The sequence below is a fragment of the Limulus polyphemus genome, unplaced genomic scaffold (assembly GCF_000517525.1).
Source record: "Limulus polyphemus unplaced genomic scaffold, Limulus_polyphemus-2.1.2 Scaffold2582, whole genome shotgun sequence".
Taxonomy (NCBI): Eukaryota; Metazoa; Arthropoda; class Merostomata; order Xiphosura; family Limulidae; genus Limulus; species Limulus polyphemus.
This window is the reverse complement of record NW_013668192.1, coordinates 32268-58431: the sequence shown is the minus strand read 5'-3', so window position 1 is coordinate 58431 and position 26164 is coordinate 32268. Positions and strand designations below refer to the sequence as shown.

Sequence of the window (26164 nt, the reverse complement as noted above, 5' to 3'; positions counted from 1 at the left end):
GCTTACTGTTGCTTGACTCAATTATCTCTATCTTCAATCTATCTGCATATCTATCTCTGTCACTGGCTTTATTTGCCAGACTTATATACTAAAAAAGAGGGAGCCTGGCAAATACTCAGACAATCGCGGAGTTCCTCGATAATTCATGATCCTTCTAGAAACTCCAGCGCGCATGCTCCCAGCATCGCGTGACTTCCACTGTCATAGCAATATCTTTATAATTCATGTCATTTAATTAAAAAGTGTAGTCACTATGAACAGTCATTGCAATCTAACACTGATATAACTCACTTAAAATGAAAGTGTTAATAAGGTTATATTTTTTCAGCCACTCCTTTGAAAACAGCTGTTTTCTGGACATCTTTAGTATCTGGTGTCACTTGATGGAATGTGACATGTTTCCCAACATCATCCCATATACACTCAACTGGACTGAAGGCCACCCCACTTGATCAATCTTTTCTTGTTCTTCAAGGAATGTGTCTACCTATTTAGCATGGGGGAGGGGAGGTAGGAATTATCATCTATTAGGCTGAAGTTGGGGCCGGTTGCACCAGCATGGGATTACACAAGGGATATAGGATGTACTTATCACATGTGGCATTAATGATATCATTCTCACGATGTAGAGATTGATACAGCTGTCATGGGTAGAAAGCCTATATAATCACTTAGATCTAACTATATATATAATAGATACACATACACACATAGACACTCACTAACTAGCTGAAGGACTATTTTCTGTGCTGGTAGTGGTTGGAATTCCATCCTAGGCCTTCTAGTCAGCTATATTATCCACTCAACTGGGGTATCACCCAAAAGAACTTGAACCAACTAACTATTTGAATGTTCTCCTGAAGAAGAATAGTCAACTAATCGAAAGCGCTCGAGTTTTGGGTCTTATTTTAAGTTTATTACACTTTATATGTGATCCTTTGTGCTAACTCTTTTTTCAAGATGGGAGTCCAGGCTTTGCTGACTTCTATGCTAAGTTGACTGAGTGTGTTATCAGTTAGGTGGATATAGAAGGCTTCTTTTATTTTTATTATGGGTAATCTATGTCCTATTCTTTCAGCATTATTCCAATATAATGTATGATCTTCTACTTTGACATGATCGACTATTGTGGATAGATTGGTATTAGAGAGTCTTGTATGTCTAATATGCTTCTTAATTTTAACTCTTGTTTATTTTTTTGTTAAACCAATGTATTGGTAACCACATTCACAGGAGATACTGCAAATGGTGCTTTCTCTCTCCATTAGGTCTTTAAGTGGTTTGGTATACACTAATTATGATCCTGTTGCATTGTGAATAATGCATCAGACTTCCATCAGAAATGCCTAGGATCAATTCCTGGTTACTACCATGACATAAAATAGTTCTTCACAAGACATTCCTGAGGACAGCAGTAGATGAGCAGCCACAAAATAGAATAAAAAACTAGTTAGCAATAAGTATCTAATTATTTTAAATAATTAATAATTAGAATTAGGTGACTGTATAGGCTCCAAACCATGACAATGACTGATATCTAATTACCACAATCTTACAGTAAATACTTAAGATTTTGATATATTCACCAATGCTTCATATCTTCTCGCATCGTATTTCATCATCATCATAAGCATCATATGCCTGTGTGAAAACAAAGTAATTTTCTTCCTAAATTTCCACCAAGTAAGTATAAGCTTGTTGTCTGGATGTAGGATGAAGTGCAAGTAATCTGTGAAAAGCAAACTGGTACACTGGATATATTGTTGGCATAATTGCATGGAAACTATTTTATGCCTTGCTATAAACAAAATGCATCTCATTTGGGTATTTGACAACAGATCAGTTTTCGAAGTTTGTTCCTAATCATCTATTTACTCACACATCATCCAGTTGTAACTGTGAGTATCCAATTCAATCAAGTAGTCTGTACCCTAACACCACAGCAAGTCAGGTTCCATAGATAGCAGTCACATTCATGGGTCATGGACAAAAGTCTGCATTGTCAGTTGTCTGAACAACTGTGCAATTGGTTTTAAGCAATTCTGTATTCTGCTAACAACATTTTAAGCCACCTGGAGTCAACTTAAAAAATTATCCTGTTATAATTGGCTGTCTTTAATTTGTCTGATGGCTTGTCATATGAATAAACTATCGAAAGGTCTTCTCTGAGACCTATCCCTGGTTTATGAACAATTTCATGAACTTTAAATTCTCTTATTCCCTTCAAAGTAATGACTGAGATGACTGATCTTACTATTTGGGTTGACTGATCAATAATTTGAGTTTATGATCATATTACTGATCATCAGATGCCTGATTCCTATAAAAATTATATTTTTTTTTGTGCTGGATGTTCACTCAAAGCTACACATGGACTACCATAGTTTTGAAATAATAGACTAGCAGGAATATAGCTAATCAACAGCATCACACTGCCAAACTAATCAGATAGTGGGATTTGAACCACTACTGTTATAATCCACCCACAACCCATAAAGTACAGAGCATATTTTATTTATTTTTACCCTTACAGTGACAGGACTCAAACTATAGATTTTCAGATACACAGTACAGAACATTATTCACTAAGCAATGCCCAGCTCACATACAAAAAGGAAATTATATGATTTTATAATAGTGGTTTTTGCCTTGCATTAATGAGAATTTGTAATATTATAGCTATGTTTTAACTAGTTTGTGAAACATATTGACTACATGCAGTGGAGATAAATTATTCTAGGATAATCTGCAAGCTTTAAGCAGTTACTGTCCAAACCATTTTGATGTTTTTTTCCTACCTAAAATTATGAAATAATAATTAATTGCTGTATATATTCATAGATGCAATGCAAAAATTGCTTTGAACTTTTTACCCTTCTATACTTTTACTTGGATCAAATTTTCATATTTAATTCATCTTATCAATTGTTTTCATTAATTCTTTACATATTTATTTTGGCTAAATTTGTCCTGTCAGTATACTTAATACATGATATATATCTGAAAACAGTTTAAAACTTAATTTACGTGGTTTGGGGTAATTAGTTGTATATTACAAAAGTTTAGAGGCTTTACAAGGTTTTAAAAATGGTGTTGTTTTTTTAGAAGCTAACTGACAAAAACAATGAAGCAAAATTTGCTCAGCATCAACTTTAAAGTAAAGCTTAATACTTACAACTTATATTGACTGAAATTTTGTCTTTCCAATTGCTATTCATAATGCATATCAACAAAACGTCTATGATAATCTCAAAAACAAAACTAGTAAACAAGGCTTTGCATAAACATTTTAAAATAATTAACAAAGTTATCAAGTTTGAAACTTCAATGAATTTATAAAATATATAACTGTTGAAATGTAACCTTTAATACTTTTATTCTTTAAGGTAATACACTTGTTTCTGAGATTAATTCATTAATATTTTCTTATTTAGAAATTAAAACTAATGTAAAATATTATGCATAGTAATACACATTCTTTTAGATAATAAGATCAAAAATAAAGTGTTACACATAAAAGACAGAGAAATACACAAACTAAAGTGCAAATTACAATGTAAGTAAAATATATCTTAGTACGACAGATATCTGTTAAAGCAAGACTCGGACGTAAGGATACACATAATTGTTATTTTACATTAAAATATATAACTACAAGTAAATAAGAGTTTACTTTAATTTGCATAATCAAAAATCACAATTCAATAAAACAAAACAGTTTTAACTAATGTATATAATGACCGGGCTTTGAAAATCATAACCTTTAATTTTTAATTAACCACGAAAATAATAAATAAAAAAATTATGTGTCTTATTATACAACACAACAAGCATAGTTAAAGGAAGTGCATATTTCTATGAAAAAACATTATAGCAAGTACCTTACCATTCCAAATTTATGAAACACAAGATAATGCTCTGCTGTAGCATGCATGCCAATAGTTTGCAGCTTCCAGTTCATGACCTGTTAGAGTAACATTTTATTATAATATTATATACACATTTGTGAGCTTCATTTTCACAATCGTTGTAGCCAAACCTAATTTTAAAGAAGCTAACCTATAAGACTATTTTAGATGTTGCGTAATGTACAATCAGATGTCATATTTTAACTAAAGGGTTCAATAACTAGTGATAAGCAGACCCAATTCTTCATTAATACCAATAACTGAGCCAAAACTAATCAAATATGCCAATTAATATAATAAGCATTTTCTGTAAGTGGCACCCCTTTGTGTGAATGAAGAGAAGTCAACTATACAAAAAGTTTTTACAACAATCCAATGAGAGCTGAAGGAACATTACTCTCAGTTTTCTCTTATCACCAAATCATGGTGTATCACATATATAAGAAAATTATGTTAAATTTATTAACATAGATTTCTGAATGTCTCTGTAAATAAATTACTAATATTGATAAAAGTTAATTGAAACTGTTGACTGGAGTCTACAGACTACTGCAATATTCATAATTCAAGTTATAATAAAATTACAATTGAATAATTAACTGAGCATAATGACTTTTTACTGAATTCTTATGGCAATAAATGAGATCTTTACTGCTACTGTTTTTGATTAGAAAGATTTTTTTTTTTACACACCTTGTCATTGAAGTACTCCATCACTCCTGCTACTGTTGAAGTGCAATGAAGTAAAATGTTTCCAAGACATCGATCAGGAAATGCCATCTGCAAATAAAATTATATGTTTTACATAAAGCTGGTCTTTAAGAGAATATCTGCAGTGAATATACTAAGCTTAGAATGATAAAACTGAAAATACCTGAAATTGCAAAAGAAAAATAACCATAACCTTAGTGTCATTAAACTATTCCTTATGGTAACTACTAGTAAAATCAATCTTGACATGCTATACATATACAGCACTTCTCTTTACAAATGTATCTGTAGCATGCAGCAGTTCACATCATACTACAAAAATAGTTTGACCAGAACTAAGCCTGCAACCGATCTCCGTATTGGATGTCGATACTAATCTCCGACCTAAAGAATTCCCCAATGCTTTTAAATCCAATTTTTAAGAAGATTGGATCAGTAAGTTTATTTACCTATGAAAATGCACGATACATTCAGGTGTCTTTGCAATGGAGTTGGTGCAATGTATCCTAAAATGAGGTAAATCACAGAGAAGTGAAAAGAAATATAAGTGACTGTCAGTTGAAGACATGTCATGTATTTTCAATATAGTTTCATTTGCCATACAGTATCCTAGCATCACTCGAAAAGTGCCTTTATTTTTGGTATTCACAACTGTTACAAGGTAAACTTCCTCCTTCTTGTTCTTGTTGCAGAGAGGTTTGTTATTGAGTGTGCACTGAAGATGCGCATATGGCCTGTACTATCAGTGACCACGGTGTTGTAGTTGTCATCACCAATGTCCAGTGTGGCATCAGAAAGGATATTTTCATTGGAATGAGACATCATCACAAAGAAGATGTGTGTGATGTTGTCCCAGAACTTGAACTATCTCACCATCATATCATAAGACTCTCATAGTGATTCTTCTTTTTTTTGTCAGAAAAACATAATGTGTATTTTGTTCAATACACCATCACATTTATGAAATATCTGTGGATATAGTCTGAGCTCAGGATGTACTTTATTTGCCTTCCATAATACAGGTTTTCTCCTTGAATGTTTTTTTTATTTGTTTAAAGGTTTACAGAAAAATGAATATAAGCGGAATAGTTCTTCAACTTCATCTAATATATATATATACATGTGTGTGTTTTGCATTCCGATGAAAAAGTGTCTTTTTTGTAGTCTGATAAGTGCATGATTTCTGACAAACAAGCAATGAATCACCTAGTATATACCTCAGCTGATAGCTTGTGATTCAAAACTGAGGCATATGGAGTGCCTTGGTTGTTGCTATATCTTAATCAGCCCAAGATCACAGAAATTAAGCCAAAAGCTATAACTTGAAAAATCATAACACTAAGAAAAATAAATAAAAACCCTGAAGAATCAAGATCATGTTTCTTTTTTTTTCTTTTTTTACTTGTAGCCAAATCAACCTATCAAACCTTTGTTGAGAGGATTAAGTAAAACATCTCACACACAAAAATAAGTACAAAATCAGTAGAACTAACCAATATATATAATCTTGACTCACTAGCACAAAAATTTAAAATATCCCAAAAATGTGAACACTCATACAGAACTTAACACAAATTATAAATAAGTAATGAATGTTTTAACAATATTTTTTTTTTGAAAGAATGAAAAACATCTAAAGTAAATCTTTTCACTTAATGATATTGACTAAATGTTAGTGATGATCTAAACTGAAGACACACTAGAAAACTGTAAACAGAAATAACCTGTGAAGTGAAAAATAATCATAACTTCAAAAAATTTGGTTTCAATTAGGAATTCAGTAAAAAGTTATCTTTCTACATTTCTATTTTCAGAGTGAAAAACTACTCACAGCAAATCTTGCAAGAATATTGGCCCCAGCTCCTTCACCAAAAGTCACAACATACTTGACTCTGAAAATGAAATTAACAATTTTCTTAAAACTCAGATTCAGCTTTACAATCAATGCTTCTAACCAAAAGCACAAAGTATGCTACTATCTAATAAATTCTAAAACAGGATTTACAACTCATTTCAGTAGTTTCTAAATGTACACTTTTAAAAAGTGAGACAGTAAAATACACCCAAATGTACTGAAAATTGTTACAAAAGATCTTTATATCTACAAAGAAGGGCTTAAATTTAACAGTCCTGCAGCTCTACACATACTAGCCATTTTAGCTATGAGTATGTGCAAGAACTAACTTCAACAAAACTAGTTAGTCAATAATCACAGATTACAGTGCATACAGTACTGTTATTGTTAATCAATACTATTTAAGCAAATTGTATAAATATATAGCTAAAAAACATACTTACTGAAAGTAATCAAGGACAGAAACAATATCTTCTGCAATTTGTTGCATGGATGGAAAGGTAAAACTGGAACATAATGTTACAAGATTTAAAGTCAGAACTGTATATAAATTTAATTTTATAAAGTGCAGAAACTATGCCAAAACTTTATCACATTTGACTTCAATTACATCAAAAATTGCACATCAGGATATATATATCTTTACACATTCATATTTAATTAAAAATATGGGCAAAGGCCTAATGAATGAACTGATTGAACAAATTCAGTGCTCTTCATTTAACAGAAACTGATGCTTACCTGTAATGGTCAATAATCACTAGATAGATGTGTAAAACAGTTAGAGAACATCAAATCATTTCCAGTATTATGCCTCTTAAACACACTCTTCAAGCTTGCATAAATCCTTTAAATCTTATTTTTGTAAAGTGCAGTCATAACCATTATAAGTAGAAAAGCAAATAACATCATTTTATTTGATGCTTACCAGTTGATGTTTCAAATAAATCTATATAATATGCTTGTCCTCTTACACTTTAATTACACTCTTTAATAAAGTAATTTAGCTGAAATGAGTAAATTGTACAAATCCTACCTTCTATCCCAACATCACATCTACAATAAAACATTAAAAATGGTATTTCACCAGTTAATCTTGCAATGCAATGACAAGTGAACTTTGATAGCCTTTATAGGAATAAATCCTATTTCTCCTGTATTTCTACTTTTTACATAAAATATTTTACTTTTACTTTACTTACTTCACTTTAGCTATAAATAAAGTTTGTATATAACTTGGTATATTCTCTCATCACATATTATGAGCTAACATAAAACAAATCTACCCTATATGTTTTAACCATACTAGCTTTGTACTTTAAATACCTTTTGTAGGCGGTACTGGTATCAAGTGGAATCTTTTCTGTTTTCTTACACAGAAAATTTCCAACTCATTTACAGAGAAGAATAGGTTAGTTTAGTCAGTTTGCTTCAACATTCCTTAATAGTTTATCCTAGTCATTATATATATATATCCTTATCTAATTTAACTGTATTTGCATTAGATATATATATAGCTAGCACAGCTGACTCCCTCTGTAATGTAGATCACGCTAATCATTTTGAGATGAGGCAAGAAAAGGCACATCAGAAGTTGGGAGGATGGGTGGAAAATGTACGAGGAGGCAAGTATCTATCGGAAATACATTATCAGTGTTGGAAAAATTTTAATTTCCAATATGATACCTTGCATCCTCTCACATAATAGCTAGAATTCCACATTGAAATGTAGGAGAGACCAGTGCAAAGTTTATCTAGATGAGCCCCCTTCGGAAAGTGCCTGAAGAAAACCCATTGAACATGATACCCTAAAACATAGGGTCACACAAATGGGAGACTGCACCTCATCTGTACCAGAGTATATTATTCACCCACAATGAAGATACATGTTGTCAAGCCAAGTGTAAAGGAAGTTAATCCAATTTTGGAAGTGGATGTGCCAGATGGTGTAGAGTGGCTAGGGTGCATCAGACTATACTCAGTGGGTCAACTCCAGTCGAAAACCAGGCAACATTGAGTATGTGTCTTCCAGTCTATAGTAGGAGGAGGGTCCCAACTGTCTCCACCTTAAGACCAGGAAGCAGAATGGAAAAGCAACTTCTGAACCTGCAATCTAGACAGAGCACATGTGTGCAGACACAACCAACACCAGGCCACCCAGGAACCTAACATCCAGGAAGGGGGGAATGCAACCATGGTGGTCAACTCCAGTCCAAAACCAGGTGGCATCTGGAATTTTTCATATGGTCCACAGTAGGAAGAGGGTCCCTACCAACCACATGTGTGAGGACTTACATTTACTGGTCCTGTACCAATCTAACATGAGACCACCTGGGAACTGGCATGCAAGCAGTAGTAGGATGGGGAAAAGCTAGCTGGAGGGGTGAACTGCATGTGGCAGATTCATCCAGTCCAAAACGAGGCAGCATCAGGTATGTGTCTTCCTGTCCATGGTGGGAGGAGAGTACACACCATCTACACCAACACAATACCTCCGCCATACTCTCAACTGAGTGGAAGTGGTCACACTCAGGAGGAAGCCTCCATGGTCCACTACCCCAGTGGCTAGAAACTGGTAAGTGGCATGGACTCCCATACTCCATTTGAAGAAGGGGAAAGAATGCAGTAGGTAGTCCAGAGGAATGCAACACATCAAGACTGTGCAATGGGTGACCCTATAAACCCTATTCTGAAAAGAAGGCCAGTCCCGGTTTATTCAACTAGGACCAGAAGGATGGGCAGCAATACTGACACTGCTTTATTCATGGTAGCTCATTAGTTGTTACAGTCTGGAACAGACCTTATATATGAAGCAATATACTGTGAGAAACCCTTGAGCAGTTTTGTGAAGCACCCCATCTCATCAGTAAGTGTTATAGACCTTAAAGGTTGCATGGTGCAGATTTCAAGTTAAGTATACCCAGACAGACACCACTCATCACTGAGTGGAATCTAGAGATGTAGAAATAGGCCACTGTAAAGGGAAGATATATATAAAAAGAACTTATGCAGTTAGAGTTGGGAAGTGATATAGAATGGCAATGGGAGGAAGCTGATATCCTGAAGAAGAAGAGACTGCGGGTGATAAATATAATGTGTGACAAAAGTATGAAGGGCAGTCCACATGCAAGCCTGCACAAACCCCACCAACAGATGACGGAAGTGAGCAGCCAGATAGAGAGTAAGGTCATGGATTTGGCAAGAGAAGACCTATATGAGTCAGTGTAAATCTAGATCCAATGAAGCATAGGATAAATGGATGAACTGCTTGAGTATAATGGGAGAAATATCTCAAGGAGATAAGGAATTCTACAGAATAAATGGATGGGAGCATGAACTGTGAAAAATAGTAATGCAGGCCAAATAACAATGAACTGCACAGATGGGGCAGAGAAAATGACCAGGAACAGAACAAAAATATAAGGGAGAAATGGAAGGAAGGGAAATAGGAATGAAAGCACTTTCCCCTTCAAGAGCCACAGATGTTTTAGAGCAAAAAGCATGAGCAGGATAACGAAGAATATAAGAACCATGGGAAAGAATATGGGAAACATCAATGAAAAACACATCAGATCTTCTATGACCACAGGCAAAAAGGAAGAAATATATGGAAGAGTGAAAGAGGAGTGAAGTTGGAGAAGTAGGGAGAGTGACACAGGTAGAAGGAGGAGAGGAGCAGAAAAGTTTCAATAGAAAAAAACCATGACTGAGCCAGCCAGTGCAGTGAGCAGGAGAACTTGACATGGAGTGACCAGAATGACAGAAAGCACATGAGGGAGAAGATAAATAGGAGGGTAAGTAAGGAGAAAGAAATTGGACCAGTCCCAAGTGAACAGGACTGCATGATCTGAGGGATGATAAACTGGGGACTAGAAAAGGGGAAGTATAGTGTTGAGATGACTGGCAAAAGTATCAAGAAGAGGAGTTGAGTGCCCAGACAATAGTACACCCATTGCAACACCAGAGGATCAAGGGACTACTCCATAGGTAGTATTCTGCTGGGCCGGAAAAGACAATCCACTACAAAAATCAGGGCACCTGGAATATGACAAGCTATTACATGTATATGCAAAGAAAGGGTCCAGAAAAAGAGGTTGAGAGCAAGTAAACAGAAAGAGTGAGACAGGGTACTTCTCCAGCGATTGATATAAGAAACAACAGCAGATTTGTCTGTATGGATCATCACCAGATGTCCACAAACCATTAAAAGAAAATGATTCAAAGTCTAGCATGCTGCCAAAAACTCTATGAGAGAACTGGAAGGAATAAATCGTCACACGACCACTGACCTGAAATCAAATGAGTGTTGAGACATGCCCCCATCTTGTCAATGTGACATCTGGAAACAGATGGAGACCTGGATAAGATGAAGGAAGAAAAACACCCTCTATGGTATTGGGTGTATAATTCACCAGGTTAAGGCTTCAAGTAAGGAAAGAAAATGATGGAGGAAAAGGGAACCCAAGTGAGGAACCAGTGATTATGCAGAGTCCATTGTAGACCTCACAAATGAGCACAACCCATGGGAACCTCCCTCACAGTGAAAGAAGAAGAGGACAGAGCATGAGAAACTAATCACTCCCTGTCCCTCAAAAGAAGAAAAGACTGGGCCCTGTGGGGATGTGAACAGAAAAACACCGAAATGAATGAGAAACTACATAGGTGTGAAAAGCAACTTCTCAAGGTTGACCAACTGACCCAGACTTGCTGCCTCCCTAATGAGAAGAAAAGGATGGCTGTAGGAGACTTGTTGGGATGGTGGCAAATGAGTAAAGACACATCTGAGAAGTCCACCATGATCATCCTAAAACTCGGGGAAAAGACCACCATTGGGTAAGAAAAGTCCCCATGGTAAATCAAGGGAGGTTGAGAAATTGATTGAAATATAAAATGACTAATACCAGATGTCTAGCTATGGATTCCTCAGGAACCACAAAAAGATGGGTAATAAATACCATATGAAAGTATGAGAAACCCATATTTGGCCATTAGATCTACCACTGCCATGGACATAGGCAAGAAACAAGATCTTTGGGAGGAGGGAAGATAACAGAAACAGAAGACAGAGGAGTAAGAGAGGAAAAACAACAAAGGGTAAGGCTCTCTGACAGAACACTCCCAGGACTCCAAATTGGCTGCAAAGGGAGTGCAAAGGTTGGTAAACCAAAAGGAAACAGGACCCACCGACCCCGAGCCTATGGGATAGTCACTGCAAAGACTGACAGCACTGAAGTGTACAAGCAGTAGGAAGACAAGTGGAAACAGAGGAACAGGAAGTGGTGACAGGGAGAGAAGAGGAAGCAGGAGGAAATGAGACAGAGAAAGGCAAAGAAGGAGCATGAGAAAGTCAGTAAAATAGCAAGGATAAGGAAGAACATTGACATGCAGCCACAACATATGACCCCAGAGAAACAAGCATCCCAGTAAAATTGCATAGGCAGATGAAAGGAGCCAGATGAACGCATATGAGAGAAAAGAAGGCAAAAGGACTTGTAGAACAAGGACATCACTCCTTAACAAACCCTATCAACAGATTATCCAAATATGAAGGGATAAGTCTGAGGAAGATAAACAAGCCACTGAAGACAAGATAAGTAAATGAGCATCCACAAAATCAGCTGAAGAGAATGATGGATATCCACGGAAAGAAGTTCAACAGAGGAGAAATAATGGAAAAAGTAGAGAATATAATACACAGGGGAGAAACTTAAGCCTATGAAAAGATGAACAAAAAACAGAGGATCTGACCCCCTAGGTTGGAAGAAAAGACTCCAGAGCTGAGGAGTCAAAGAAAGGCAATATAGAACCAAATTTGGTCTAGTCAGAAGAGGTAACAAAGGAAAGAGGAAGAAGCAAACCAGCACCAAAGAAGTGGTAAAAGAAACTGAAAGCAGACTGGCATATCTGGATATAAAGTAAAAAAACAAAAAGAAGAAGCAAAGAACGATTTATAAAGAGAAGGAGTGAAATATACCTGAGAAACCTAGTCCTGAAATTACAAAAAAAAATTGTTTTGACAGATTCAAGACAGCATCAGTATAGGATAAGTCAAAGGTAGGTAGTGGGAAAAAACAAGGGAAATCCCTTCTACAATAAATAAAAAACATAGGTGGAAGTAAGTCAGGTGAAAAAGAAGACACAGGCCACATGAACTACCTCACCAACCACTGCACAAAAGCCGCCGCATCTCCCAAGAGACAAAAACAAACACAATGCCAATGTAAATGTAATATTAGAATAAACAATGCCTTGTTGATACTAATAATATGGAAATAAAAGGCCACAAAATCTGCAGGCACAGAAAATGTTGGAAGGTAAAAATCCAACAATACTTCTATGACAGAATATATTTCGTTACACAAGAGATCCAAATTAAGAAATGATTAGTTTGATCTACAATACAAAGGGAGTCAGCTGCATTGGACGGTGTGTCACACTCCTATTGGTGGAGGATTGTTGTCAAATTTAAATTATGATATGTTTGCCAATTGTAAATTAAAAGGCTTTTACTTGTACTTTTTAAGAGTATAAATATACACTGTGTTGTTGTTGTTGTAAGGCTTAGGATTCTCCACACTATACAGATTATAGGCATATCATAGACACTATACATATATATACATTTATGTATATATAGCTCTTTTTTTCTTCTTGTCAAAATTCCATTTAGGCCTATTCAATTGCTTTACAATTTCAGTTGACAAGCTGAACAATCTTCTCTATTACTATCACACTAGTATTCTGTGTGTGATTCACTTACAATTGTGGCACGAGTATACGTCCCTTCCAGTAATCATTTGGTCTTCTTTCTTCAAAATATCCTCTGTTCCTTTTGTCAAAGTGCACTCAGGCTGATTCAATTACTTTATAACTACACTTTGATGGAATAAATTATTCTTCTTGCCTCCTTTTCTACTGTTAATCTTACTCTAACATATTAAAAACTAGGCCTATAACTTCTACGATAGTTAACTTCACACCAAACTTTTCCTTGCCCTTAACTTTACTCTCTTTTGCTAATGCCTGTCTGCTTTTAACTCTTATTATAAGAAAAACTAAACAATAATAAAATATTCACTCATAAAACTAAATTAATCAATAATATCTAAACTGACAGTCTTATATATCTTGACAATTGTTGCATGCTCATTTGCATGCTACTATGTAGCTATACCACATATAATTACATAAAGTTAAGTGGGCACCTCAAGGTTAGTAGCAAGCAAAAATTGCTCATATAGAGGACAGCACAAATCAAGGAAAGCTATTATGTGAGAAAAGGTAAAGTATCATATCAAAACCAAAATTTTTGTAATAAAAGACAACATTTCATTAACCTATATCATAAAGCATCTTGCATCTAAGTGTCTGTCTGCAATCAAAATTTTCCAACCTTCCAACATCTGGTCACAACAAAACTCTTAAGGATTCTAAAAACCTTTCCTGTATTTATTTTCTCATACTTACAACTCTAACAGCCATTTCAATTTTCCCCCTTTCTGCTGTCAGTAAATGACACAAACATTGCCCCACCATTTCCATTGGGTCAACAAAACAAATTTCTTACCTGGTGGGGGTACAATCTATATATAAAGCACAAAAATCTGTGTGTATGTCTGTTATCTAACTACTCCTAGGTTGATAAGTCAATCTCAACCAAACTGTGTGATGATAGTTTGGAATAAGGGGCATGTTATTGGGGTGTTACAACTCCTTATTATTGCTGTTACTGAACACTTGTTATCTTTGACATAAGTTAACATTAACTAAATTTATAGATGGCACCACATCCTTACACCAAACAAAAAAAAACTTATTACGTTTTCTATAACACAACATACACAAATTGTGGGGGGAGAGCATACAATTGTCTTATATATCTCAGAGAGTGCATAGCACTCTCTATGGAAGAATGCAATGAAAAAAATGGCCACCACTGTTGTAATAATATTTAAATTCAGCTGAAGTTTCTTCTCCAGTAGCCCCCATAATGCTGATTTTGAAGAGCCATTTCTTGAATTATACTTACTTCCTACTTTGACCCAGGACCTTACAACTTCATCCTGTAAGACACTTCTGTGGCCAATGACTGTCAATTAATTGATAATGTAAAACAGTGTGGAAGGACATTAAGAGCCGAGTGTTGAAAGCGGATAACAGAAAGAACACCTACCGCTGTTACTTTGGCCACTACCTCTTTTTACAAAGTCACTCTGACCATCACATAGTGTATACCATGTTTTAAGTATATATGTAGTGAGTTCTGAAAGCTTATAGAAAACTTTGGATGTGGTAATAATGAATACTGTTATAATATGTTATGTTATAATTACATTGTGTGAAAACACACTAATATAACCATTTCATTTTAAAATGTACAATTCTAGAGATAGTAATATCTAATTTCCCAAAGCAGATAAAGATGGTATCATGTTTTATTATGCCAGCATATACCAAGAAGAGAATCAGGGCCATACCAAGTGTATTGCAAGTGCTGCATGAGTTTGCATCTTTCAAAGCAAAGATAAGTTAATTTTTGAGGAGGGGTATAAAATTTATATCTCAAAGGGTGGGGTCAACAATAAGTACAGCCCTGAAAATGTATCCATTCACATCTATGGGATCTCCAAAATATTGTATACAGGTCAATGGTTTGAATAATTTTCAAGTACCACTGACTCATAATAATTAAAACACAAAGATCTACAATACTGAACAGAGATGTGGCAAATTAAAAGTAAAATTGATTCACAAACTATAAAACAATATAGTGTTTCATTAAATCATTATATATTCATATATTATGTACTGCAAACAAATATGTAAATTGTTTATAGTTTCACACATCAATATATAGTAGGTTAAAATTTTATAATATTTATTCAGCCATATAGGCATCATTTATAAAAATATTAGATATAAACTTACTCCACACAAGTTGCACATTGCTAAAAAAATAAAAATTACAACTGTGTATTGAACCTTGAAAAATATATGAGCTTCAGAAGAAAAATACACGGTGATAGTGCCCCATATTACATTTTAATTATTAAAATATTTTTTTCTTCAGATGACAATATCAACCTCTCTGAGCAGGCACATTCAAGTCTTCAGGGATGACAACATGGTCAAAATTCTCTTGATATTGAATACAGTAAAGGCTCAAACAATCAATGTCATGAACTGTCAATTTAGCAGGCAGAGTAAGTGTGATGTCTTGCCCCTGGTAACCATGCAAGACACCTGTACTTCCTTCTTCATCTGGTACCTTTGTAGCTCCCACACTCTGAGGTTTGGTTCCCTCATCCATAAGAAAATATACATCTGGACCACTACCATCATACTAGAGTTTAGGTATATATATTGTTTTTTCATCTTTTATCACAATGTGATCAGACTTTACTCCATGAGCAAAAGTTTGGAGTCGTTCAATAACTTTTGCACACGGAAGTTCCAAATTATCTGGAATATGAAGTGAGCCAAAGTTTACTTTAACTTCTCTGCACTAAAAACTCAGCCATTTAACATTCTTAATGGTTTTACCATTTAGTAGCTTAATCCAGATGTTTTTGTTACTGTATCTCCCCAAAACATTTTTTTTTTCTTTTTCATCTGGAACAGTGAAACCATACTCAAAAGGCCTAGTTGTACTTCCAGCCCAGAAAAAAGCATCTGGTCCTTCTCCATCATAGCTGAAACCTTTTATGAAGAAGGTATCTTTGTTAGCCATATATACAGTTCCTTTTACATCATGAACTTTAGTGTCAAATTCCCCTATGAACTTTCCATAATACTTTTCACCCCATACAAAATGTAATATGGAGAACTTTCACTGTGCTATTTTTCTTCTGAAGCTCATATATTTTTCAAGGTTCAATACACAGCTGTAATTTTTATTTTTTTAGCAACGTCCAACTTGTGTGGAGTAAGTTTCTATCTAATATTTTTATAGTAAGTTAAAAGATGCATATATATAGATATGGTCTATACATACTTTTATATTATTAAATAGATTTTTAGATCTTTTAATGTAGATTTAGGTATTGTTTTGGGCATTTCAATAATCTTCTATAGATTAGGGAATTACGTGACATGTTTTCCTTTTGCATAGACTAGAATTTTGACCAAAAAAATCACCAAGTAATTTTTTCCATTTATAGAAAATTCCTAAGATAAACCTTAAGTATCATCTGTACTTGTTTATGATTTGTGCAATTTAGCCTCAGATGCTTTGTGTACTTATTTGTTTCTATAATGGATGCTATAATACATCTTGTGTTTTTGTTTTGATAATACATCACATAAAAAACATTGCAGGTGTTCTTCATCTAATATTTCGATTAAATATGCTAGTAGTCTGAAGTTTCTATTAAGGTATAATAAGTGCTTTCTCACAAGTCCATTACTTCTAATTTACGAAGCTATTTTCATAAAAACATATTAAAGAATTACAGAAAAACAAGACAATTCTGTAATTACAGAGTTTCACCAAGTACCAACAGTTTCAAGTGTCAATTATATAAATAAATTCTTTTTTTAAACACTAACAGAAATGTACAACCATATGCATACACACTTAATAAAGAAACAAAGACTGTGAAAATGTCATTTATATTTAAGAGTAAAGATAATCCTTGCCGAAGTAACATGAGAAGGATTTTATAGCTTTCCAAATGTGTAAGTTGGACACTTTTCTTCCCTTATCTTTGTGCCTTCCTACAGCATCACTAGCATAAGTGTTAAAATAACAAATAAATAACACACAACATTAAAATAGATACACAATTAAAAAATTTTTCAATTCAGGCCAATCCATGGCCTCTAAAATGCTGCCTAAACATTTTGATGTTTACCACGTCATCCTCAGGAGTGAACTTGCAAGCCATAATTGTCATATTTACTCCTTCTTATGTCTTGCAAGTTCACTCTTAATGATGTGTTAAACATAAAAACATATAGAGTCAACATTATAAAGGCCATAGATTTTAATTGTGTATCTATTTTGACATTATGTGTTATTTATCTATTATTTTAACATTATATAAAATACCAAGAAAATGATATTTAGCATAATTGTTTTTAAACTTGCAACTGCAAGTCCTTCATGTAAACCAACCAACTTGTTTTAGTTACTCTACTTGTATTGCCTATAATGTAAAATCTGATTTGAGCATTATACAGCTCACGAGTAGTATTATGTTAAAAGATTACATAAGTTATTTAAAGAGAGCATCAAATGAAGGTCAGAGAAAAACAAAACTATGCATATGTAGAACACAAGAAATATATATTTCACAAGACTTAAACAGAGCTGAAAAACACTTACCATTAACTTAAACACACAATCATCATTTCAAAGATACAAACAAAGTGAAGTTTTAGTAGCGTATTATATAACATTTATTATCTAACTCAAGTAATGCTGACAAGCATTACACAAAGACCTTATTATAAAATATAATCCAATACACAAATCCAGCTTTATAACATGAAAATTCAGCATTTCACTACTAAACTGGAAACAGCCCTAAAAAGCATTGGCTCCTTTAATGAGGATACTGATAAAGTAATATATCTTATACTGAATGTGTTGAATAAAATATGTGTTAACATAAGGATATCATTTCCACTATTTTATATAGTATTTCTTCAACTGGAGCAAGTGTTTAGTGATTATCATAATTCCAAGAAACACAAAATAAAAGACAAAATCTTGATACCTTCATTAAAAAAACTACAAAATGAAATACCCATTTACTCAAACAAATTTAGGTATGCAATAGATTTCCAATAAGAAACTCTTAAAAATATAGTTAATGAAAAAATTATTTTCTGTCTTCAACTGTTATGTAATCAACTAAAGCAACAAACAGAACACAAGTTTACTAAGATACAACAATAGTTATACAAAAGATGTAGTGATGTTTTTCTAAATTGTGATTCAATATATATAATATTATATACTATATCGTTATTTAGAAAACATCACTATACATATTCGACTCACCAAATGATGAAATAAGAATAACAAAGGAATTTTGTATATGAACGTTAGTAATAAATCACAGCACTCTTACTCAGAAGGGAGATCAGTTGAATCAAGGCCCTGTCCTGGAACGTCCACATGAATAAACAATGATCTAGCCTTGATTCGTGCCATGGATGGGTGCTCAATGAAAGAATGGAATTCTGTGTCTGTGAAGAGTGTGACAATTACACCTTATTAGACATATGTACATACATACAGAGACACAAGTATTTAAACAAGCACTCAAAAATAATTATAATTTTTTACAAACAAAGAAAACATAGCTTTCATGTTGCAACCAATATAAAGTTTTCAATTACCCAAACAAATATTTTGTTTACTAAGTAACAAATTCCTATAAATAGATTACACTTATAGATAGTTAACTGAAAGTATCTTAGCACAGGATTTCTATGAATTTGCATGAAGCTCTATAAATTAACCACTGTCAATTTGGGCTTTATAAACTACTACCTAACTGATTTCACACATCCAGAAAAAGAAGTATAATGGTCTAAAGAAAGTAAAAAAATAGCATTTTGTAACACCAACTTATCATATACATATATAAATTCCTTAGCTTTTGGACCAACAAGGCATTGGCCTACTTTACTTAGAACATGTAAACACCAAACAAAAAAAAATAAATAGTGTAATTCTTGATTCTAACACATACATTTTTCTTTCAAAAAACTGACACACAGCTGCACCTCAATGTTACAATTCCTTTTATGAGTGACCTGGAGCTTGGGCCAATTTTGGATAAACATTTCCTTCTCTCATTTACCTTCTAAGTTTAAAATTTTTCAATATATGTCTTACAGAAGTTAGAAATCAAAACCACTTGTAGTTAACACCATAATTTGCACACTATCTGGGTATGCAATTCCTGACCAGTCACTACCATCTATGCTATGTAGGTTTAACCACCAAAATATGTAGTTCAGGGATAAGAAAAAAAAATAATCAATGGGTATAACTTAAAAGGAAACAAAAGTGGATCAAAACACCAATTATTTATTCATGACAAGTTTACTTTTTTTTCACAATATACACTTAATTCTTTAATTTGCATTCACTACTTTTATATTTATGTATAGAAATACACATCATTTCATAAAAATGTCTATTTCTTAATAAAATCCAAGATCCAGTAAATAATGCAGGTTGTCCTGATAATCTAAAATGATTTGTTTGTTTGTAGTTAAGCATAAAGCTACACAATGAGCTATCTGTTCTCTGCCCACCATAGGTATCAAAACCCAGTTTCCAGCATTGTAAGTGTGCAGACATACGACTGTGCCACTGGAGGGCTTCAAGATAATAATTTGATACGGTTTAGTTTATATATTTAAGGATTAAAAGTGACTCCAAACAGCATATCACTCTATTCTCAGTGAATATTAATCCAGCAGTAAATTTATTAATGCCTGATAAAAAGTTTAACTACTTTTGAACAATTATTTACTATTCTCATTTGAACGATCATTTGCTTAAGGCATCCTTTATATATCAACCACTAGGCATACACACCATATTTAACTAATACACAAAGAAAAGCAAGTTGTTTCTAATCTATCTAAGCCCATACAGTAAATCAAAATTCTTTTTTCTATAACACAGATTCATGTAATAGTGACCAACATTAAAATGTAATATTAAACTGAACAAAAGAAGTTCATTCATATTGAATATAGTAAATAATAAATTGTACATTACAAAACAAGACTTCAATAATAATTTTACCAAAAAAAAAGTCATATTACATGTTCAAAAATACTTGATTCATTCAATACGAAGAGCTATAACACATTTTTTTTTTCTTAATTGTTCACAAAGTAAAATGTTTGAAACCAATTACACTGAAACATTTGATTCTGTTTTTACTATCCTGTAAACAGGCTAGTGAAATTACTCCTACAAGCCAAACAATCTTAACTCCCAGTAACAAAGGTTAAAAAGACCTAGTTAACAAACCCTTTTGGTAGAACATATTATATAATTGTGCAAATATCATATTATAGAGTATAAAATATATGTGAACACATCCATGAATATCCAAACCCTATGTCAACAACTGATATAAAAAGGATGAAAGAGTAAGCAGTGTCAATCTACTTATCTGAGAATTGCCTAAGGCATGTGGAAAACATGATATTTCTCCACTCTTCCATGGTAGAATAACCCTAAGAGTTTACGACTGAAAGCAATAAATAATGTGTGATAAAATGTCAACCACACTGTCTCCCACATGCAGTGCGAATGAGGCCTTTTGCCCAATACCAGGGCTCATAAGGCTGGCTGGGATACAACAGAAATAGTAGTGGTCTAGGCATTATTTATATCATCAACTTTCACGAACAATGACTGTTATGGTGTTACTAGAATAGGTAAGTTAATTGTAATCATTATCAAGTTTATTTAAGTCATTTAAGAACCAGATTTTTAGGCTAAGCTAGACATCTTGTTCCTGAAGCAGGTCAAACAATCACAGCATCAACAGAAGAAAACTACATTAGCAATTCTAAGAATGTATGAGTAAAAGCAAGGAAGAATATGTTATAATAAGTTGATCAACAGCTGATCTCTTTACAAACACTGTATTACCAATGTTTTCCAGATTTCAATAAAATACATGGATTGGGAAATTAGGGACACCTACCATTGCAAAACATTGTTCTGGGAGACTGTCTGAAGACACCTCACACAGAACAAGCTTTGAGATACTAACCAGCAAAGAACCTTGGCAGTAGTTGCATAAATGACAACCTTAAGCAAATACATTGTGTATTCTTCCATAGACTCAGGCATACTGGTAACTGCAGTGAACAAAGAGTGTCTTTTGACTGGTGCAACATGTTTATTGACAAACCCCTTACATATTAGCAACCTACAGTCTTCTTAGACGAGTCAAATTTTCACCAATTCACATCTTCTAGATTTGAACTTTTAACTAGTTTTGTTCACAAATTTCAGTCATAGTTTGCAACTTCATTTGGTATGGTGGTAAAACAAGTCTTATATTCATTCCAGATTGTTTCAACTCTGCAGAGGGTACATTTCATTCTGTAAGTAAACAAGCCACACCTCCAGAATCACCAAAGCTTGAAAGTTACAGAATGGACTGCAACTGCTACCCTGGCTACCAAAGTTATGATATGAACCCTATTTAATATATGAAAGTTTAATCTGTTAGAAAACATAATTAATACTAAGTTTAGGCATCTGCAAACCCTACAATATACCAAAGGTTGTCCTACCAGATACTACAAAAAATTAATTTGGCACCTTTATATTTGCTCATCAATAGTTCTCAAACGATTATAAATGTATGCATCAAGTTTAGTACATTCAAAGTATTCTCTCAAGAATATTGAAAGAGAGAGAGATATTCTTATCATCACATTTCCTGACATACGTAATTATGGTACTACTAATAACTCTAAAGTTATAAGAGCACCTAGCTTGGGATCAATGCCTTGCTGGAAAATTAATCATGATCCTGAGGGAATGGAATAATAGATCAGAAACTTAATGTACACTTCCTCAGTCACAGTGCCATCAATTTTGTGTACATCACAGACATTGTTGGCTGAGATGCAGCTCCATACTTGTGTTGCCCCCCCCCCTCCACCATGTTCCATTTATATTTTGCACATTTACTGTGATACTGTTCTACTCTCTACTGTTGAAAAAAATTGTTGCTGAACAATTCAAAGTTAGATTCAACTGTAAAAAATACATGTCTCAATATTTGTTTATTCAACTGTTCATTTCAACCTTTATGTTTGGTTACTTCTTCTCAACAGTGGTTTTCAAGCAGCTATGTCCCAATGTGCTGATGTGCATGTAACTGTTCTTTTTACAGCAAGGTCACTGGCAAAATCTGTTCTCAACTGTCATCTAAGATACTTAACATCACTTTTTGAGAGTTTCACCTTCAACCAATTCTATTATTAATAGTACCAGTTTCATGTTCCTTCCTCAGAATCTTATATAGAGATCCTACTGAGCATTGGAATCTTGCTGCTATTTCTCAAATCGAGTATTTTCAACCAATCAAAACATTTATTCCTACATGTTTACCATGCAGTATGTCAGTCTTGGGAGCAGCAAACAGGTCTGCATTACTGTTAATAAGCATAATATGACTGCTAGCATTATGTAGTAGGATGGATAAAAAAATTTAGAGTCTGAATTTTGAAGTGGCCAGGGTAGGAAAAGTTGCCCCTTTGAAAGAACCTTATATTGTAAAAAGTTAGGAGCTGTGGCTTAATATCTTAAGAATCCACAATGGCATTGAAAACTTTCACACAGTAGGAAGAAAAATTTTAAGATTTTAAGAGTAGATTGTCAAAGGCCAAGGTCAAACAAGCTTACTTTATAATTTGATGGAAGGTGAGACAGATATCAAGTCCAATAAAAATGGAAGGAAAGTATCATCTGTCAACATCCATGGAAGAACATGTAGTATTTATTGAAGAACCTAAATCTATGTATATTAGTCACATTGCATCTCCTGCATCAATTGCAGAAGCCCTGCAGATGAGTATAATTTACTTTTTCACATTTAATGATGTTCAGCTTGGTAATTTATTGGCAGCAGGATGTGATGGAACAAATATAAGTAAAGGTTCAAACAGTAGAACAATTCAGCACCTTGATATTAATCTAAAGAAACCACTCTGATGGTTGATATGTCTTCTACACATGAACAAATTTCCTCTCCATCATTTACTTGAGAAACTAGATGGTGCAACTGCAGCTTTTAGCTCAGGGCCAACAGGGGAGGCTTTGATAGCATTACACATCCTTGAGGTTTTTGATCCCAGACTATCACAGTTCCTACTTTGTCAAAAGTTGATTTCCATAATTTGATCACTGATCAGAAATATTTATATGAAATAACACAAACAATTATATCAGGGAACTGGTCAGATGCCCTTGCAGCAAAGAAAATAGGGTCTATTTGTCATTCACAGTGGATAACAACTGCAAACAGAATTCTTCAGCTCTATGTTTCAATTGCAAACCCATTAGAAAACTTAATAACATTTGCAATTTATGTTGTTCAAGTATGTGCTCCAGTTTGATATACAGTCAAGTACCAGTCATCTTGCACAGAAGTAGCCTGGTCAAAAGCTCCCAATGGTAAAATAAAAACAATTATTGAACCTGACATTGAACAGAATGCCTACTTTGTACATCATGAAAATGTACCTTTAGCCATGTTGATAGATAAAAGATGTCATATTCAGGAATTTTGGCTAAGGAAGGTCATGGCAGCAAGACTGGAACCCTCTAAGGATCTGCAGAAACTTAGGGTTCCTAAACTGAATTTCGATGCAGTTTATTACATCAATCTCATCACTTGGGATTCAGAGCACAAATGCAAACCTTCAATGACTAGAAACATTCACGAAATATCCCGAGACGTTTTATTGCTCACCCAGAAACTCCAAAAGTTCAGTTTCCAAAATTTCCCTGCCATGTACAAGCTGCTGATAGGTGTGTCAAACTTGTGACTGAGGCATCAGCAGCTGTTTACAGTCAGAAACAGTGAGGTGAATTTATCCACACAAGAATCAAATTAAGAAATGTGATTCAAATATTTGACTCAAAATGTGATTACAGTACAGACAAGGAATGACCTAGTATGGCCCCTAATGGTTAGGTGTTTGGGCAAGGCTGGGTGGAAATCACTATGCAGTCACCTCTCCGTGGAGAGTTCTAGGTGATTTTGAAAACCAATATGTTTTAATCACAATATAACTGCATTTTTACTCGTGTATTATGTAACATACCCCATACTCATGTACATGTAACTTTCAAGGTCACTGTGGACCCTCAAGACATAATTCTAGGGGGACAATTTCACCAAAACAGATTTTAGTTACTAGAAAATAGTTCCTTCCTTGGCCATTTTGATTCTGCACAAAAAAAATTTCACCCTATAAGTTTGACCTACCCTAACTACATAGGCTTTATCTTGGTATGAAACTCTGACTGGTTGAATGGCAATGAAACAGTGTAAACTATCAACACCTGACAGTACTCTGGTGTATTTCATTTTCACATGATACAAGAGTGGCATTCCTGTAGCAGTTACCTTTTATACCCATTTTCCTCAAAATTTCTATCCTTATCTGTTTTTGAAATATGATTTTTTACAATATTCTGTATGTTTTCCAATTTGTTTTATTCTTCCATTTCTAGTTGAACAGTTACTTTTCACTTATTATCGTTTTATTCTCATTATAAATTTTATAAGGCACAGACTTTTTTTTATATCTTAATTGCTCTATAGAGCTTATTTTTGAACAGGAATCTAAAAATTAAGAATATTTACAAACAATCAAATATTATTTTAAAGTATACCAAATGAGGTACTTCTTCAACACTGCACAGGAAAGACATAGAGGCCTTCCTAGAAGGTGAAACATGGGGCCAGAACCAAATTCATCTTCCCATGTTATATCATTCTCCAGGAGGGTACATGCCAGGTTTGATGTCAATCAGTCCAAAAGTTTGCCAGTGATAAGTGGACATACATATACAAACACAAAGTTTTGTTAAATAATGGTTTAGATTTAAGTATTTTAGCTTAAACTGACAAGTACTTACATTTATCTCAACTAAACATGAGATAACCATAGTCTGTTCTTGTAGCGTAACAATAGTATTTCTTAAGTTTGATAAATACAATTTTTGTTTTTATGTAACAGTGTGTAACCTCAAAAGTAAACAAAATTATCATTTAAAAAGTTTATAACTTTCAATGAACCTTTCCAGAAGTATGTACATCTGACTGTAAAATAGATAAGAAACAAAAAGCTTGCTACAGTTACTTACGATTGCTTCCCATGTCATGAACGGTCAAAAATACGGGTGTATTGTCTGTAATGTTTTTGGTGGAACCCTGCAAGATTAAAAACTGGGAGGTTATTTTACAAATACAGATAAAAGTAATAACTTTATGAATAAGCTATTTATGTGCAAGTATGACCTGAAATGAATGCAAGTTGAATTTTTAGTTTTTAGTACAAATTAAGCATCAAAGCAAAAAGCCTACAATAACATAAACTTCAGTAAACACAGTATAAACAACGTCAAAAATTAATTCTTAGAATAACAGTGTTATACAACTTGCTTAAACGGGAATTGTATAGCAGAAAGGTGTTGGTTCTATTAAGGATCAAAATTGTAACTGGCAGTAACAAAACACGGAAGATCGAACATGCAAAAAAAAGTATTTGATAGTTAGTTATAGATTAGAGATTTATAGTGAATATGTAATATTTGTATGGGGTTTGAAAATAGACCAAGAAAAATGATCATGTCAAAACCAAAAGTTGATTTTCCACATGGGGCCGGTAAAATGTGTATATATATAATAAATACTCAAGTGGTTGAAAACAACGGAGCGTAAAACACTCACCAAGTAACTGAAAGAAATTTCTTTTTCAGCTTTGGGCACTGGTCAGGTAGATTATTCGTCGCCTGACCAGTGAAAGTGGGTTTTCTCGGGGTACCCCCTCCCCCCCCCCCCCCCACAGCAAAATTCTGAGAATTGGACCACTGTCCTCCTCCTAGTCCTGAAAAGGACCGACAGACGGCCTCCTCCCCCACCCAAAATTTTTGCCCTACTGCTTTATCCCACCC

General features: G+C 34.0%; 1 protein-coding gene across 4 annotated transcripts in view; it reads right to left on the bottom strand.

Moving 5' to 3' along the window:
* The window catches only part of LOC106467356 (uncharacterized protein ZK1073.1-like), a 67047-nt gene that overhangs the window by 8984 nt on the left and 31899 nt on the right, over positions 1–26164 (bottom strand). For all 4 annotated transcript variants that reach the window (XM_022395519.1, XM_013927702.2, XM_022395520.1 and 1 more), the window contains 6 exons: positions 25355–25421; positions 18552–18669; positions 6918–6980; positions 6451–6511; positions 4602–4688; positions 3887–3964 (listed from right to left, as the gene is read on the bottom strand). In XM_022395519.1, coding sequence (XP_022251227.1) covers positions 3887–3964; positions 4602–4688; positions 6451–6511; positions 6918–6980; positions 18552–18669; positions 25355–25421 — 474 coding nt within the window. The remainder of the gene's footprint in view (positions 1–3886; positions 3965–4601; positions 4689–6450; positions 6512–6917; positions 6981–18551; positions 18670–25354; positions 25422–26164) is intronic.